Source organism: Vipera ursinii, assembly GCF_947247035.1.
Source record: "Vipera ursinii genome assembly, chromosome: Z".
Taxonomy (NCBI): domain Eukaryota; kingdom Metazoa; phylum Chordata; class Lepidosauria; order Squamata; family Viperidae; genus Vipera; species Vipera ursinii.
In genome coordinates, this window is record NC_139517.1 from 10,449,014 (window position 1) to 10,464,245 (window position 15,232).

The 15,232-nt window shown below is 41.1% G+C and overlaps 3 protein-coding genes across 3 annotated transcripts in view; 1 reads left to right on the forward strand and 2 right to left on the reverse strand.

Annotated features, from left to right (window-relative positions):
• Positions 1-15,232, forward strand: part of LOC310649375 (uncharacterized protein) — a 403,049-nt gene that overhangs the window by 376,674 nt on the left and 11,143 nt on the right. The window lies entirely within an intron of this gene.
• LOC310649128 (olfactory receptor 11G2-like) lies at positions 3,895-4,848 on the reverse strand (the record flags this gene model as incomplete). The annotated part of the gene is made up of 1 exon (XM_083377412.1): positions 3,895-4,848. The coding sequence occupies one exon, from the start codon at positions 4,846-4,848 to the stop codon at positions 3,895-3,897; it is 954 nt and encodes a 317-aa protein (XP_083233538.1).
• LOC310649129 (olfactory receptor 11G2-like) lies at positions 12,597-13,553 on the reverse strand (the record flags this gene model as incomplete). The annotated part of the gene is made up of 1 exon (XM_083377413.1): positions 12,597-13,553. The coding sequence occupies one exon, from the start codon at positions 13,551-13,553 to the stop codon at positions 12,597-12,599; it is 957 nt and encodes a 318-aa protein (XP_083233539.1).

Sequence of the window (15,232 nt, forward strand, 5' to 3'; positions counted from 1 at the left end):
AAAAACCTAAGTCTTATCAGCAAGCTAAGTATTGGACATGAGACCTATTAGCTTATTTTACTGGTTTTAATGCTTATGCTAGAAGTTCTTGGAATTGACAGGGAGGGGAATACCTTGACAGATGACCAGAATGGCCTTAGATCAAACCAGTCCTTGTGTGATCTGAACTCCATCTTTTACAATTTGATCCTAAAGTAACTTTGTCAATTGCTTCCACAGGATTTCATAGAAGGCTTTTGACTCAAATATCTAGGGCCGTGGTGGCGAACCTATGGCACGCGTGCCACAAGTGGCACGCAGAGCCCTTTCTGTGGGTACACACGCCATCGCCCCAGTCCTAGCCCTTCAGCTGGATTTTATAAAACCTTTTCGATTTAGGTCTCTGCCGCCGTGGGCAAAAACAAAAAGGTTCAATTAATCAATCAATTCAACGTCTCGCAGGGAAGATAAAGATCTCACAAAGTTGGAATTGATCGAACTTTTTAGTCCCACCCAGTCCGCCGTTACCACCGCAGCCACGCCCACCCAATGGGCCACACCCACCCAATGGGCCATGCCCACCCGGCACCCAATGATACATAAGTGGGTTTTTGGGTTGCAATTTGGGCACTCGGTCTCTAAAAGGTTCGCCATCACTGATCTAGGGAAATCCTTTGGCAGAAACTCAAAATTTCCTCAATGAATTGAGCAAGGCTAGCACTTAGGATGGTACCTAATTTGGGTAATGAAATGTCTACAACAGGCATGTCAAACTGCCGGCTCGCAGGCCAGATGCATCATACTGAAACCACGCTCACCCCATTGCTGGCAATGGGGGGAAAGTCACGCTACATCACGCAACATCATGTGACATCACAAGTTTGTCATGCCTGGTCTACAAGAAAACAACATAATAGTTATCTTATACTGTATGAGTTAGAGGGCGATAGATTTAAGAGTTTATTGTTGTTAGCATATGGATGTTTATGATTGTTTTCTGTTTTTATACCTTGTACTTAGCTCTGGGAAGTCTGGGGGGGGGAGAGGGGGGAGGGGTAGGGAGGGATAGGTAGGGGAGGGGGAGGGGGGATTGTTAAAGATAAAATGTATTTTAAAACTTTTCAATAAAAAAAAAAGAAAACAACCCAGCTCAGACAGCACCAAGGACACTTCAGTGAATGGTTATCTCCTCACTGCAAAGGTGGGATACTGTGAAGGGTCCTTGGTGCTCTCTGAGCTGGGTTGTTTTCTTGCAGATGTTTCATTACCCAAACTAGGTAAGCACGTCAGTAGTATTTTAGTTACCTAGTTACCTTAGTTTGGGTAATGAAACATCTGCAAGAAAACCATCAAACTCAGAGAGCACCAAGGATTCTTCCATTCAACCCTGAGCTACAAATATTCTTTATTGGTGGGTAACTGTGGCAACTCTTATGACTTGTGGACTTCCAACTCCCAGAATTGCTGAGCTACAGCCCACTCTTGCCTTATCCCCATGTTTTCATTACAGTATAACTGCCAGGTCCCCAAATCCTTATTGTTTTCCCTGCATACATGCTCTTGTTTTGGGGCTTGTCATTCTGCTGGGGGGAGGGGGGAATTTGCTTCCACTTGGGATAACTTTTGCTTTCTACGTTTCGTCTCCCACCTCTATCCACTTATCAGGGAGATGGTTACAGAGAAACAAACTGGAGAAGACCTTGAGATGCGGGCCAACTGTGCCAGTTACCCACACATCGTGCCACCTGTGGATTGGCTGAATTTCAGATGGACACTGTGACTTTGGTGCGAGGAGGAATATTACTAGTTTAAGTATACCGTTAAAGCGGGATTTTCCCCAGATCTTGCCTTGACTTCCCTACTGTCTCTAACCCCTAATAAAAGTTTCCTTTTGAGGCAATGCCTGTTTTAAGAGTTCTGCTCTCTTGGGTGGTTAGCTGAGGTGGGTCCTTACAATAACACCTCTTGCAAGATAAAGTGCAACTGTGTAGAATGAACATCTTTCATGGTCAGTTCAAATAGGAAGGTATGTAAATGTGGGTGTTTCTTGACTTCACTCCATGCTAATTGTACCTCAAAACGAAGAGGATATTTATCTCCTGATGTTCCTCCAGAAACCTTTCCCAGCAGTGATCCTGGAGAAAGAAAAAGGAGGTCCAAGAAGCCCAGAGGTTCTAAGGAGACAATTAAGCTTTGACACTTTCTAGTAGGGAACATTCACTCCAAATCAACTTTGGAATGATCCTCCCAGTGTTCTTCACTCATCGCTCCCAGGAATGTTCTCCCAATAAGAGAGCACAGCAGCAACTTAACAAGAACAGTTCACTTCTTGTGCTATTGTCTCCTTAGAAAAACAAACTGGTCAGTAGCTATAGACCTTCCTGGCAATAGGCCATCATAGAGAAGTTGCATGGAGGCTTTTGGCATTTTGGGAGGCAACAGCAAATTTAAGCATAGGAGAACACCACTTTTATACATTGGAAAGGTTAAATCTCAGTATTTATTTATTTATTTATTTATTTATTTATTTATTTATTTATTTATTTATTTATTTATTTTTGGGACTTATATGCCGCCCTATCTCCAGAAGAACTCAGGGCGGCTAACAACAATAAAAACAACAATACAAAAATTAAAAGGAATTAAATAAACAGCCCCAAAATAAATTAACTACACAGTTAAAAATTAAAACATTTTAAAAACCCATTGTCAATCCAGGTCAGCCTGATGGAAAAGGAAAGTTTTGAGGTCGCGGCGAAAGGATCAGAGGTCCGGGGCCATCCATTTGATCATTCCAATCATCTTTTTTTAATAATAGCAATATTATTTAAACTCTAGATCTCTTTTATGAATAAAACAGAGTTGGAAGGGACCTTGGAGGTCTTCTAGTCCAACCTCCAGTTTAAGCAGGAAACTCGACACTGTTTCAGACAAATGGATACTTCACATGATTGAAATGCATCTTTAGGTTTTTTATTTATTTATTTTATTGCATTTATATACCGCCCTTTCCCTGAGGACTCAGGGCGGTTTACAGGGAGTTAAAAATCAGCCATACAAACGTTAAAAAACCAATTTAAAAAAGATTAAACTAACCCTGCGCAATTAAAAAAAACCAATTAAAATAAGTATTTGAATATTTGTTCTGCCTCTGCTTTTTTATTATCACAGTGGAGCATCTATTCCCCTTTCAACTTTGGCCTCCTACTTATTTAGATATTACTAAGAGGTCTTCTTTCCCCTCTTCTTAAATTTAACCAAACATAATGGAATTAGGGAGGCCTGCTCAAAGTCTCATTCATCTAGTTCCACAGCATTCAGGAGATCACTTATGTTAAAAGGTAATTTCATGGGCTTTTAAAAATTCAGTGGCAAACAGATGTGGACACGTGCCAGAGAAGATGTTGTGAAACTGTCATGGCTTAGAGACAAACATCCCATATATGTTTGTTGCCTACCAGGACAGTCATACATGACATCCTGCCATGCAGAAGAGTAGACAATCTCTTTCATTTATAATTTTAGATATTGCATTTTTATTTCACTAGGTCATTCCAATGAACAGACCAGCTGGAACAATGCTGAAATGGGAGGAACAGTTAAAAATGAAATTATATACTTAATATTTCAAGAAGCAGAAGTGGTCTTCTTTATTCCGTTATGTATGTGCCAAAAGTATTCGTGATTTATTTTGGATCATGAGGTTAGCAGGTGTAAAACATGTGAGAGAAAATTTTTCTTTATATTTTTTCATCCACTACACTCCAATCCAATCCAGTTCATTCCATTCCAATCCAACGGAATTGAATTAAATCTGTTTAATTATTCAGCTTTTAAGCTATTTAAAAAGACAAATAAGGAAAATATTATACAATTTGCTGATTTGTTTTCTCATTCTCAACCCTTTTGCATACATTATTTTTTCTCTCTCAGCCTTTGCTCCATCCTTCTCAGCAATCGGCCCAGAGCCTCCTTCACCTGATTGTTCCTCAGACAGTAGATCATGGGGTTGAGAAAGGGCGTAACGGCAGTGTAGAAGACAGTGACTATTTTAGTGACATGTGACTGATTTTTCCCACCTGGAGCGACATACATCCCTGCCACAGAACCATAGAAAAGGATCACCACCACGAGATGGAAGGATATAGTGGAAAAGGCTTTCTTCCTACTGTGTTGGTTAGAGGATTTGATCAGTGTGACAATTATAATGCCATAGGAAATAGTAACAAAGACAAGGTTACCCAATATAATCAAAATATTCATGGAAATCTGGCTGATAAAAGAAACATTTTTAAAAGGTGGGCAAGCCAGGGATAGGAGGCCTTGATCACACACAAAGTTGTCAATGATATTGGAGCCACAGAAGGACAACCTGGAGATCAAAGTCACTGGGACAGCATAGTCCAAGAACCCAGCAATCCAGCAACCAGCTATAAGCTTGGAACAGTTTCTTGTAGACATGATTGTTGGGTAGCGGAATGGGTGGCAAATGGCTAAATAGCGATCCAAGGCCATGGCTGAGAGGAAGAAGCATTCAGTACTGCCAAATGAGAAGAAAATATAGAACTGAAGGAAACAGGCTTGGAAAGAGATGATCCCTTGAGGAGAAGCCAGATCAAAGATCATACGGGGCATGGTAGTGGTCACATAGCAGATTTCCAACCAGGAGAAATTTCCCAAGAGGATGTACATGGGCAGCTGAGATAAGTGGTCATCTACATGCACCAGAGTGATAATAATGGTGTTTTCAATCACAGTTATTATGTAAGTAAAACTAAAAAGGATAAGTAGGTAGAATCGCCATTGCTGCCCAGTCTCCAAACCCAGTAAAACGAATTCCTGGACTGTGGTCTCATTGGCCAGTTCCATCTGGAATCAAATAGAAAGAAAAGTTCTACACTGTTAAAGAAGTATTATTCACAAATGTTTCTATCCACGATCTAAACATTCTTAAATGTGGAACAGCCAGAATTGACGATTTAATTTACTTGATTTAAGTGCCAACTGATGATAAATCAGTTTGATAGCAAGAAGGAATTGTTCTGACCCTGCTCATCTCCTCTCTGAGGCTCCCCTTGAATAAGAACATTTCAAGAAGGATGGAGTATGGACAACAGATTAGAGAAGGATCCTTTCTCAGGATATCATGTATCAATGAATGTATCATGAATGTATTTTTCATGCATCGTGAAAAACAAAAAAACAACTCATTGTTGGCAGTGTCTTCTTCAACTGAATTCCTTTTAAGATTATTACTAGACTATCATAGAAACATGACAATAACTGCTATAGGTACATCATTCTCACAACTTTCCTGACCTAAATATTTGAACTCAGAGTTATGCAATACTGCATAATTCTCAGCACTGAAACACATCCCATCAATAGCCAAAGTAAACTATTTCACATAGCATAAAACATAGATGAAACAACAGATGATAAACACTGTTACCTCTTCAAAGTGGGCTATACAGGGAAACCAAAACTATGAATATTCATACTAGTTTTATTCTAAAGTTATAGTAATATAAGTAATAACATAACATAACATAACATAATGCAACATAATAACATAACATAACATAACATAACATAACATAACATAACATAACATAACATAACATAACATAACATAACATAACATAACATAACATAACATAACATAACATAACATAATATTATAAGTAATATAAGGGACGCGGTGGCTCAGTGAGTTAGGATGCTGAGCTTGTCGATCAGAAGGTTGGCAGTTTGGTGGGTCGAATCCCAAGTGCCGCATAACAGAGTGAGCACCTGTTACTCATCCCAGCTTCTGCCAACCTAGCAGTTTGAAAGCACGTAAAAATGCAAGTAGAAAAATAGAGACCACTACGGTGGGAAGGTAACAGCATTCTGTGCACCTCTGGCATCTAGTCATGCCGGCCAGATGACCACGGAGACGTCCTTGAACAAGCGCTGGCTCTTCAGCTTTGAAACAGAGATGACCACCGGCCCCTAGAGTTGGAAACGACTAGCACGCATGTGCGGGTGAACCTTTACCTTTACCTTTATATAGTAATATAAACTTGCAATCCTGAATATCTTCCTTCTCCTTATCTTCATCGGGGTCCTGTCTGGATTGCTTTCTCAAATTACATTTCTACTTTTCCCCTCAGACTTCTTTTATCTCACCATTGTCTTGGTGGTGGGTCTTCCTTTGGCTACTGCAGGTTGTGCAATATAGATACAAACCTAGAATTGCCCTGTAACAAGCAACAGAGCCAAACATGGATGATAACAGGGCGTGAATTCAAATTGCTGATAGGGATGCTCCTTTCATTTCAACTGAAGCTGAACTCAAAGATAATGTGGGGGAAGAAAAAAGAACTAAATCTCCAGAAGGAGCTGCCACAATGTAAGAAGGAAGAGCACCTGCATTTAGACTCCATAGAAACCTCCAGAGGTGCTGAGACAGAGAAAAGCATGTTTGAGGCACTATGAACCTCAACAGGAACAGAGAAATTAAAATGGGGCATCTCACAGCTTGTGCTTTATGGGCTGTAAGCTCAGGCTTGATCTGAGAGGCTGTCTTGGAAAGAGGAATGAGGCAAGAACAAGAGAGGTCAAGAAAACATAAGCAATTGCCCCAAATCAAAAATTTTCCCCCGACTGAGTCATTTAGTAAATCTTCCAGTACAGTAGTCAAATTTAAAGTGAATCTCTTCAGCCACATTAATGCCCCAGGGCAGAATTCTACGTTATCTATTAAACAATAAAAGTTTGTGAGACTGTGGAGGTGGGACTTTACTGATGGAGAGATCAAATGACCGAGCTCAGGAATTTAGATGTAGAATTTCAGCATCAGCACCATCACCACTCTATCTTCTTACCTGGGTATCATGGAATTTCTCTGGTTATAAGGATATGTCCCCGGATATACTTGATCAGATCTAGCTTCCGATCTAAATGAATTTTCTTATAGGAGATCTGGAGGAATGGGCACCTAATAGTACAGTAGATGGCTGTAATTCAGAATTGATCAATGAAACCAGAAACAGGGAAAGTGTTAGATTAAATAGGAAGCTTCCAACATTCTTTTTTCCCCCCAAATTGCAAGCATCATTCAATAAATCTGACACTTTTAAAAGAGGTGGTCAAGTTCTGCAATACATTGCTGATAAACATTTCTCTCTCACTAAGTGGATTAAAAATCTATGTTCTGGAAGTAGCACAGGTAAACTAAAAACCATATAACCAGTGGCTTAGCACCTCTTAGGTAAAGATTTTACTGATAGGAGAGACCAAATGACCCAGACCAAGAATTTACATGCAGAATTTCAGCACCATCCTCTTATTCAACAGCTCCTTTCGATCAACTTTTGTTGCTGGATCCATACACAGCTGTTTCTCAAAGACTTTGAAAGCCTCTAGTAAATATTAATGCTGCTTCCTCTCCAAGCCAATAATGATCACTTACCATTAGCTCCACTCTTTGGCTCAGAGGACAGAGATCAGGCTGAGACTGGCTTGGATAAACTGGTCAATTAAAATGAGCTCAGTTGTGATTGAAATTGCTAGAAGTATGGTCAAAAATCATTAGAAGCCCCCCCATGCTGCCAGAAGATCCTGGTTGGGCTCTACTGGCAAAGAAGTCCTTTTTGCATTAAGCACAGGCACATTATCCAACATGGACCAAAACATTGGTGTGAAAAGGGTTGTTTGTGTGCAAGAATAAAGCCACTGTCTTCATTTATACCATCTACTAGCAACATCAGTTGAACACTCCTTATCCAGTAAAGCATTATAAAGACTACAGAAGGTGCTGGATGCAATCCAGAGCAGTTGTCAAGGTGAATGTCCTGGATAAATTTTGGAGATTTTCAGGAACAGGAATTCCCTAGGCTGGTGTTAAATGATGTCAGTGGAATTAAACTCATGGGTTTACAAGATAAACTAATTAGACTATTCAAATCCAAAAAAGGAGATTCTGTGACAATTGAATTGGCAGAGGATTATTTTGCCTGGTGAGGGAACTGACCCTGGATTCACTCTTCACTATGAAAGATCAGTAGATATACTCCAAATGGAGAAGAGGGTTACCAAAATTATCAGCATTTCCATGAACAGAAAGAAAGATAGTTCCCTTAACCAGCTCTTGACCATCAAACTAAGTGCTTCTTGCAAGTTTTATTCAAACACTGTATCTTATTTTACTGATTTTGCATATTCATTTTTGACTGGCTGAACTGTCATCTTCTTTCCCTCATATTACAGCATAACACCTAGTGGAAGATAAAGTGCAGATAGAATGGCATGTCTATAAAGATGCTCAATAGGGCTATTTAACCAATGTATCCTGATCTTCAACAGGAAACCCACGGCAACAGTACTATTGGATGAATGTAAAGGAGGTCCAAGAGCCCCAGAAGCTCTAAGGAGAACAATGAAAGCTTTGACCCTTTCTAGTAGGGATCATTCACTGCAAATCAATTTTGGGGAAAACAAGATTAGATACTCTGAGATCAAGCAAAAAAAAAAAGGCTGGGTGGCATATGGTATTGGGCAGGAGGAGTAAAATACCCATATTACTCATGTTCATTGCCCCTCTTTTCTTTCTTCAGTTCCAGAAGGACAAGAGTACCTCCCATTATAAATAGAACTAAATAAATAATCCCATAAATAGATGTATTTAAGGCAGTGGTGGGATTCAGCCAGTTCGCACCAGTTTGGAAGAACTGGTAGCTAAATTTACCTGAGTTCAGAGAACTGGCTGGCTTCTGGAAGTCCAGTCTAGGCCTTGGAGGCCTCCCAGGCCTAGAACATCCCACCAGAAGTGCATGGATACCATTTCCGGAAGTCCGTTCTAGGCAACGGAGGCCCAGGCCTGCATCACATAATAGAACCGGTTGTTCAGGTATTTGAATCCCACCACTGATTTAAGATCTAGAGCAGACATGTCAAACACAAGGCCCGGAGGCCAGATCAGGCCCGCAAAGTGGTTTCATGCGGCCCGCAAAGCCATCCTGGAAACAGTGAGGGAACGGCCCCCACTACCTTGGCCCTGGCCCAGAGACCCTCCTTCTGCCAGAGACCCTCAGATCTGTCCCACTCCTGCCCAGGCCCCCATAGGCACCCTTGATGCAAACGATGTAGAGCTGGCCACGCCCACCCAGTAGGCCACGCCCACCCTGGCCACACCCACCCAGCCTCTTGAGGGTAACCGCAATGCTGATGCGGCCCTCAATGAAATTGAGTTTGCCACCCCTGGTCTAGAGAAAGATGAAACTCCTATAAAAATCCTAGCCAGCTTCATAAATTGACTTTGCTAATTTTCAGGTGTTCAAAATTTCTGAGAAAGTGGTTTCAGATTGGTTGATGTGAAGTGAAGTTAGCATAAATTTGGTGCAAAAGAGCTAGAGAACTGTGAACAAACTAATACTTCATTTCTGATGATTGGCTGAAGCTTAATTCTTTATGCAAATATTCTAATGTGAGGAAGTTGTTGCCTAGCAGAAGTTGAATCCACCAAAGCTATGTGAAGAAATGGGCTGTTCTTTGCGATATATTAAGTTTCTTTTTGTTTGACGTCAAAGGGGAAACCAAGGCAATGTTTTCAAAATCAGCCAGTTCGCCTTTTGTATTATTGCGTGTTCATAAAGGAGCAACACGTAGTTTCAAGAGGGAAGCCCTTGAAACATGCCTTCATTCCTAAATCTAGATTACTGTCTTTGTGGAATTCCAATTGTGGTTTTTAGTATTATGGTTGTTCTCTTTCCTGGGCATTATATTTTGTTGTTAGATTTTTAACTCTTTTACTTATATAGTCGGTAGATTAGAAGTCACCCAGAGTCTTTTGGAGTGGATGGCTATAAATGATAATAATAATAATAATCAGAAAATAGCACTCTTCTTAACAAAGCACTGAAGGAGATGGTTTTGGGGTGTGCAATATATTCACATTAATAAATGGAGAAAGCATTAATATGAAAACTCTTTAGAAAAGTATGATATGACAAGCAGCGAAAGTCATTTAGTTACATATGAAAATTATAGAAGATATTAGGGATAATATTGCAAGTTTTCCATCACACAAAATCAACAAAAAACTAACAAAAAAACCCAGCATCAAGTAATAAAGATTTGAAAAAAGGCAAAGGATATGTCAACAGTTTAACCAAAATATATGAAGAAGATAAACAAATGTTGACCAGGATGTGGGTAGAAATGTCACCAATGTGAAAAGCAAAATCATATGGAGGAACTGTGTAAAACTTCAAAAACAATTCATGTCATATGCACAATGTGCAAAGAAATATGGATCTGAAGATGCTGACTTTTTCACAGCAATAGCAATAGCACTTAGACTTATATACCACTTCACAGTGCTTTACAGCCCTCTCTGTTTATGGAGTCAGCGTATTTCCCCCAACAACCTGGCTCCTCATTTTACCCATCTTGGAAGGATGGAAGGCTGAGTCAACCTTGAGCTGGTTAGGATCGAACTGCCAAACTGCTGGCAGCTGACAGTCAGCAGAATTAGCCTGCAGTACTCCATTGTAACCACTGTGTCACCAGAGCTCAAATGACATGGATAGTTGGAGTTATCAGAACACAGAATGACTTAGAAACATGCACACATAGAGAATACTCATTCTTCATTATATTGTCAGATACGCAGGAGACCATAAGTTCAATTCCTACCTTACCCATGCAAGCCAGCTTAGTGACTTTGGGACTTTGGGCCTAATTCACCTCACAGGGTTGGTATTGTGGGGAAAATAGGAGAAGGAAGGTGTGTTGGATATGTTTGCTACCTTTGGTTATTTATAAAAATAATAAAGGCAGGAAATAAATAAATAAACAAACAAATAAAATTGTAATTGGCAAATACAAGTAGTCCTTGACATACGACCACAACTGAGCCCTAGGTTTTATGACCTTTCTTGCCACAGTTGTTAAATGAATCACTATTGTTGCTAAGTCAGTAACATGGTGGTGAAATGAATCTGGCTTCCTCATTAACTTTTCTTGTCAGAAGGTGCTTCCTAGTAGTTCGATGTTTTGAAGAGGGAAGAATTACCATGTTTCACTGAAATTAAGACCCTGTCTTATAATTTTTTTGCCTCCAAAAGAGGCACTAGGTCTTAATTTCGGAGAATGTCTTACTGTAGGACCACCACAGCTAGGCCTCCCACACCCTGACACATGTTGCACTGCTGCTTGGCTTCTGCGGCCAATTGCCGCCACTTGTGGCTGGACGCCATGTGGCGCATTGCACAGTTGCCGCTCCTCTCAGCAGGATGCTGCATGGTGCTTTGCGCCCTTTCTGCTCCTCCGGGCAGTATGCCACATGGTGCTTTACACTGTTTCTGCTCCTCCTGGCAGGATGCTGCATGACTCTTTGGGCCATTTCCACAGTGGAAACATCCCAAAGCATCATGTGGCCTCCGTCCGTGAGCAACAAAAGTGGCCTGAAGCATGCAAGCAGCAGAAGTGGCCTGAAGCACATGAGCAGCGGAAACGGTGCCATGCAGCATCCTTCTGTGAGGAGCTGCAACAATGCAATGTGCCACATGGTGTCTGGCCACAAGTAGCAGCAAGCAGCCGCAGAAGAAGTCAAGTAACGGCCTGACAGGTGTTAGGGTGAGGGAGGCCTAGCTGTGGTGGTCCTACCAATAAGGTAAGTGGGTGTGGGGTGTGTGGGGAAGCTTCAACCCCCCTACCCACACCCTAGCTTGATTTTTAGGGGTGTGCCTCACCCCAGAACTAGGGATTACTTTTGGAGTAGGGCTTTTTAGGTCCACCCCCCAAAAATCAAGCTAGGGCTTACTATCGGGCTAAGTCTAACCTTCAGGGAAACACAGTATCTATAGTAATTACCTGTATGGAAAGTCTATATAGAAAGATGAAGGAAGCTAATTATACCAATATTAGTTATTTGAAAGATCTATGAAGCTTGAATGTCTTGTTTTGGTAGATCAAGGAAGGATCGACTTAAACAGTGTAAAATAATTTTTGGGTGATTGTAAAAACTTCTGTCGCTGTGTGGCTATGTATTGGACATTTCAGAGTATGATGATGGAGAAGTTAGAATTTAAATATTGCACTATTTAAAGACATAAATTTATTTGAAGATTTAAAGGCAGCCTGGGTTCAAGACCCAAGCCCCTCATGACAGGGTGAGCTCCCATTCCTGCCTCATCTCCTGCCAACCTAGCAGTTCAAAAGCATGTAAATGCAAGTAGATAAATAGGTACCACTTTGATGGGAAGGTAACAACATTCCATGTGCACCAGCGTATAGTGATGTGGCCCACATTATCAGAGAAGTGTTTTCAGACAACACTGGCTCCCTCAGCTAAGAAACAAAGATGAGCACCATCCCCTAGAATCAGACCGGGGAAACCATTACCTTTACCTTTATTGCCCTATTAATGTTGCATTTTGAATTGAGAATCATAGGATTGTATACATGAATTTGGATCAATCACCTGAAAATTAGGACACCTACGTTCCTCTTGGTTAAGTTCCTTGTACTTGAAATCTACTTTAAAAAAATGGAGGGCATGACAATTTTCTAAAAGGATTTACAACACTGGAATTAAAGGTTGAATAGATTTCTCCTTTCCACTCCTGTTGTCACGATGTGATGTTTTTTCTCAGCCATCGCTCCATCCTTCTCAACAACCTGTCCAGGGCCTCCTTCATCTGATTGTTCCTCAGACAGTAGATCATGGGATTGAGAAAGGGCGTAACAGAAGTGAAGAAGACAGTGACAATTTTACTGACACATGACTGACCATCCCCACTTGGAGTTACATACATTCCTGCCACAGAACCATAGAAAAGGGTCACCACCATGAGGTGAAAGGATACGGTGGAGAAGGCTTTCTTCCTGCTACTTTGGTTAGAGGATTTGATTAGTGTGACAATTATAACGCCATAGGAAATAGCTACAAAGACTAAGTTGCCCAATATGATGAAAATATTCACGGAAAAAAGGATAAGTGGAGCATTTCCAAGTGGAGGGCAAGCTAAGGACAGAATGGCTTGATCACACAGAAAGTGGTCAGAGACATTGGAGCCACAGAAAGAGAGCCTAGAGATCAAAATTATTGGGACAGCATATACCAAAAAGCCAGCCATCCAGCAACTAGCCACAAGCTTGGAACAGTTCTTTGGAGACATAATTAATGGATAATAGAGTGGGTGGCAGATGGCCAGATAGCGATCCAAGGCCATGGCTGAGAGGAAAAAGTCTTCAGTGCTACCAAGTGAGTAGAAAATGTAGAACTGTGTGAAACAGGCTTGGAAGGAGATGATCCCTTGAGGAGAAGCCAGATCAAAGAGCATACGGGGCATGGTGGTGGTCACATAGCAGATCTCCAGCAGGGAGAAGTTTCCCAAAAAGTTATACATGGGGAGCTGTGCTAATTGTGCATCTGCATGCACCAGCATGATAATAATGGCATTTTCAGCCAAAGTGCTTATGTAGACAATAGTAAAAAGGATAAGGAGGAAGAACCGTTTTTGCTTCCCGTCCTCCAAGCCTAGCAAAATGAATTCCTGGACCGTAGTTCCATTGGTCAGCTCCATCTGGAATCAGGAAAAAGAATCAGGATAAAATATCCTTAGCAATTCACAAATATATCTATTTCCACAAGGGATTTTAAAATGGCAGAGTACAGAACTACCAAATCAACAAGAAGGAAATTTCTGGGATTGCTTATCACATGTGTGTGTGTGTGTGTGTGTGTGTGTGTGTGTGTGTGTCCTTAAGAAAATGCTCTTCAAGAATGTTGAAGAATGAAGAGCAGATTAGAGAGGTGGATGGGAACCTTATGAACTCATCTATAACTCTATCACTGAAAAATCAAAAGGATTACTCATCAACTTGAATAATAAAATACAAGCTCCTTTTAGTTTCTTATGTCACTGAAACCTTTTCAATGTCATTATTTAGTATCATACAAATTAAAAAATAATTGCTATGAGCACATCATCCACACAGTTATCATTCTAGACCTAAATATTTGACTTCTGTAACAACTTCTGTTTCATCATATCAATAGCCAAAGTAGAGTGTTCCATATGCCTAGTAGATGAAACACATAGGAGAAAATACAGTTCAGTAGATGCAGCTTAATGTGTTAAGTTTCAACTTTGAAACTTAACATTAAGAAAACCAAGATCATGGCATCCGGCCCTCTCAATTCCTGGCAAATAGATGGGGAAGGAATGGAGGTAGTGACAGATTTTATTTTCCTGGGCTCCAAGATCACTGCAGATGGGGACTGTAGCCAAGAAATTAAAAGACGCTTGCTCCTGGGAAGGAAAGCCATGGCAAATCTAGACAGCACACTAAAAAGCAGAGACATCACCCTGTCAACAAAAGTGCGTATAGTCAAGGCTATGGTCTTCCCAGTTGCAATGTATGGCAGTGAAAGCTGGACCATAAGAAAGGCTGAACGCCAAAGAATTGAAGCCTTTGAACTCTGGTGCTGGAGAAGACTCCTGCAAGTCCCTTGGACTGCAAGGCATTCAAACCAGTCATTCCTAGAGGAGATCAACCCTGACTGCTCTTTAGAAGGCCAGATCCTGAAGCTAAAACTCAAATACTTTGGCCACCTAATGAGAAGGAAGGACTCACTGGAGAAGAGCCTAATGCTGGGAAAGATTGAGGGCAGGAGAAGAAGGGGATGACAGAGAATGAGGTGGCCCGAAGATGGTAGAGGACAGGAAGGCCTGGAGGAACATTGTCCATAGGGTCGCGATGGGTCGGACACGACTTCACAGCTAACAACAACAAGATGCAGCTTTAGAACTGTCTCCCTTAACATCACAGCAGGTGATCGAAGAAAACTTGGAGGACAACATGGTGTGGGTTGGAGATGTTTCCAAAGAAACCTCCTTTTGATTGCAACTTAGGCTGGACTCAGAGATGGAGATGTAGAGGGGCTTTGTGGGCTGATAGAAGAGCTAAACTCTAGGAAGGAGCTGTCATCACGCAATGGATGACAGCACCAGCAGTTAAACCTAGGAGAGAAGTCCAGTCTTCCAGGATAATGAGTCAGGATCTTTCCACTCAATGCACTATGAACATTAAGCTCCCATAGATCAGATTGGCAGAGAGTCTAATTTCAGTGCAACCCAGATGTCTGGTATTTATCTCCTGTGAGATGTGATCTCAGGCTTCACATGAGAAACTGTTCTGGAAAGAGGAATGAGACAAGACAAAGAGTGGGTCAAGAAAAAATTAGCAGCTGCCTGGAATA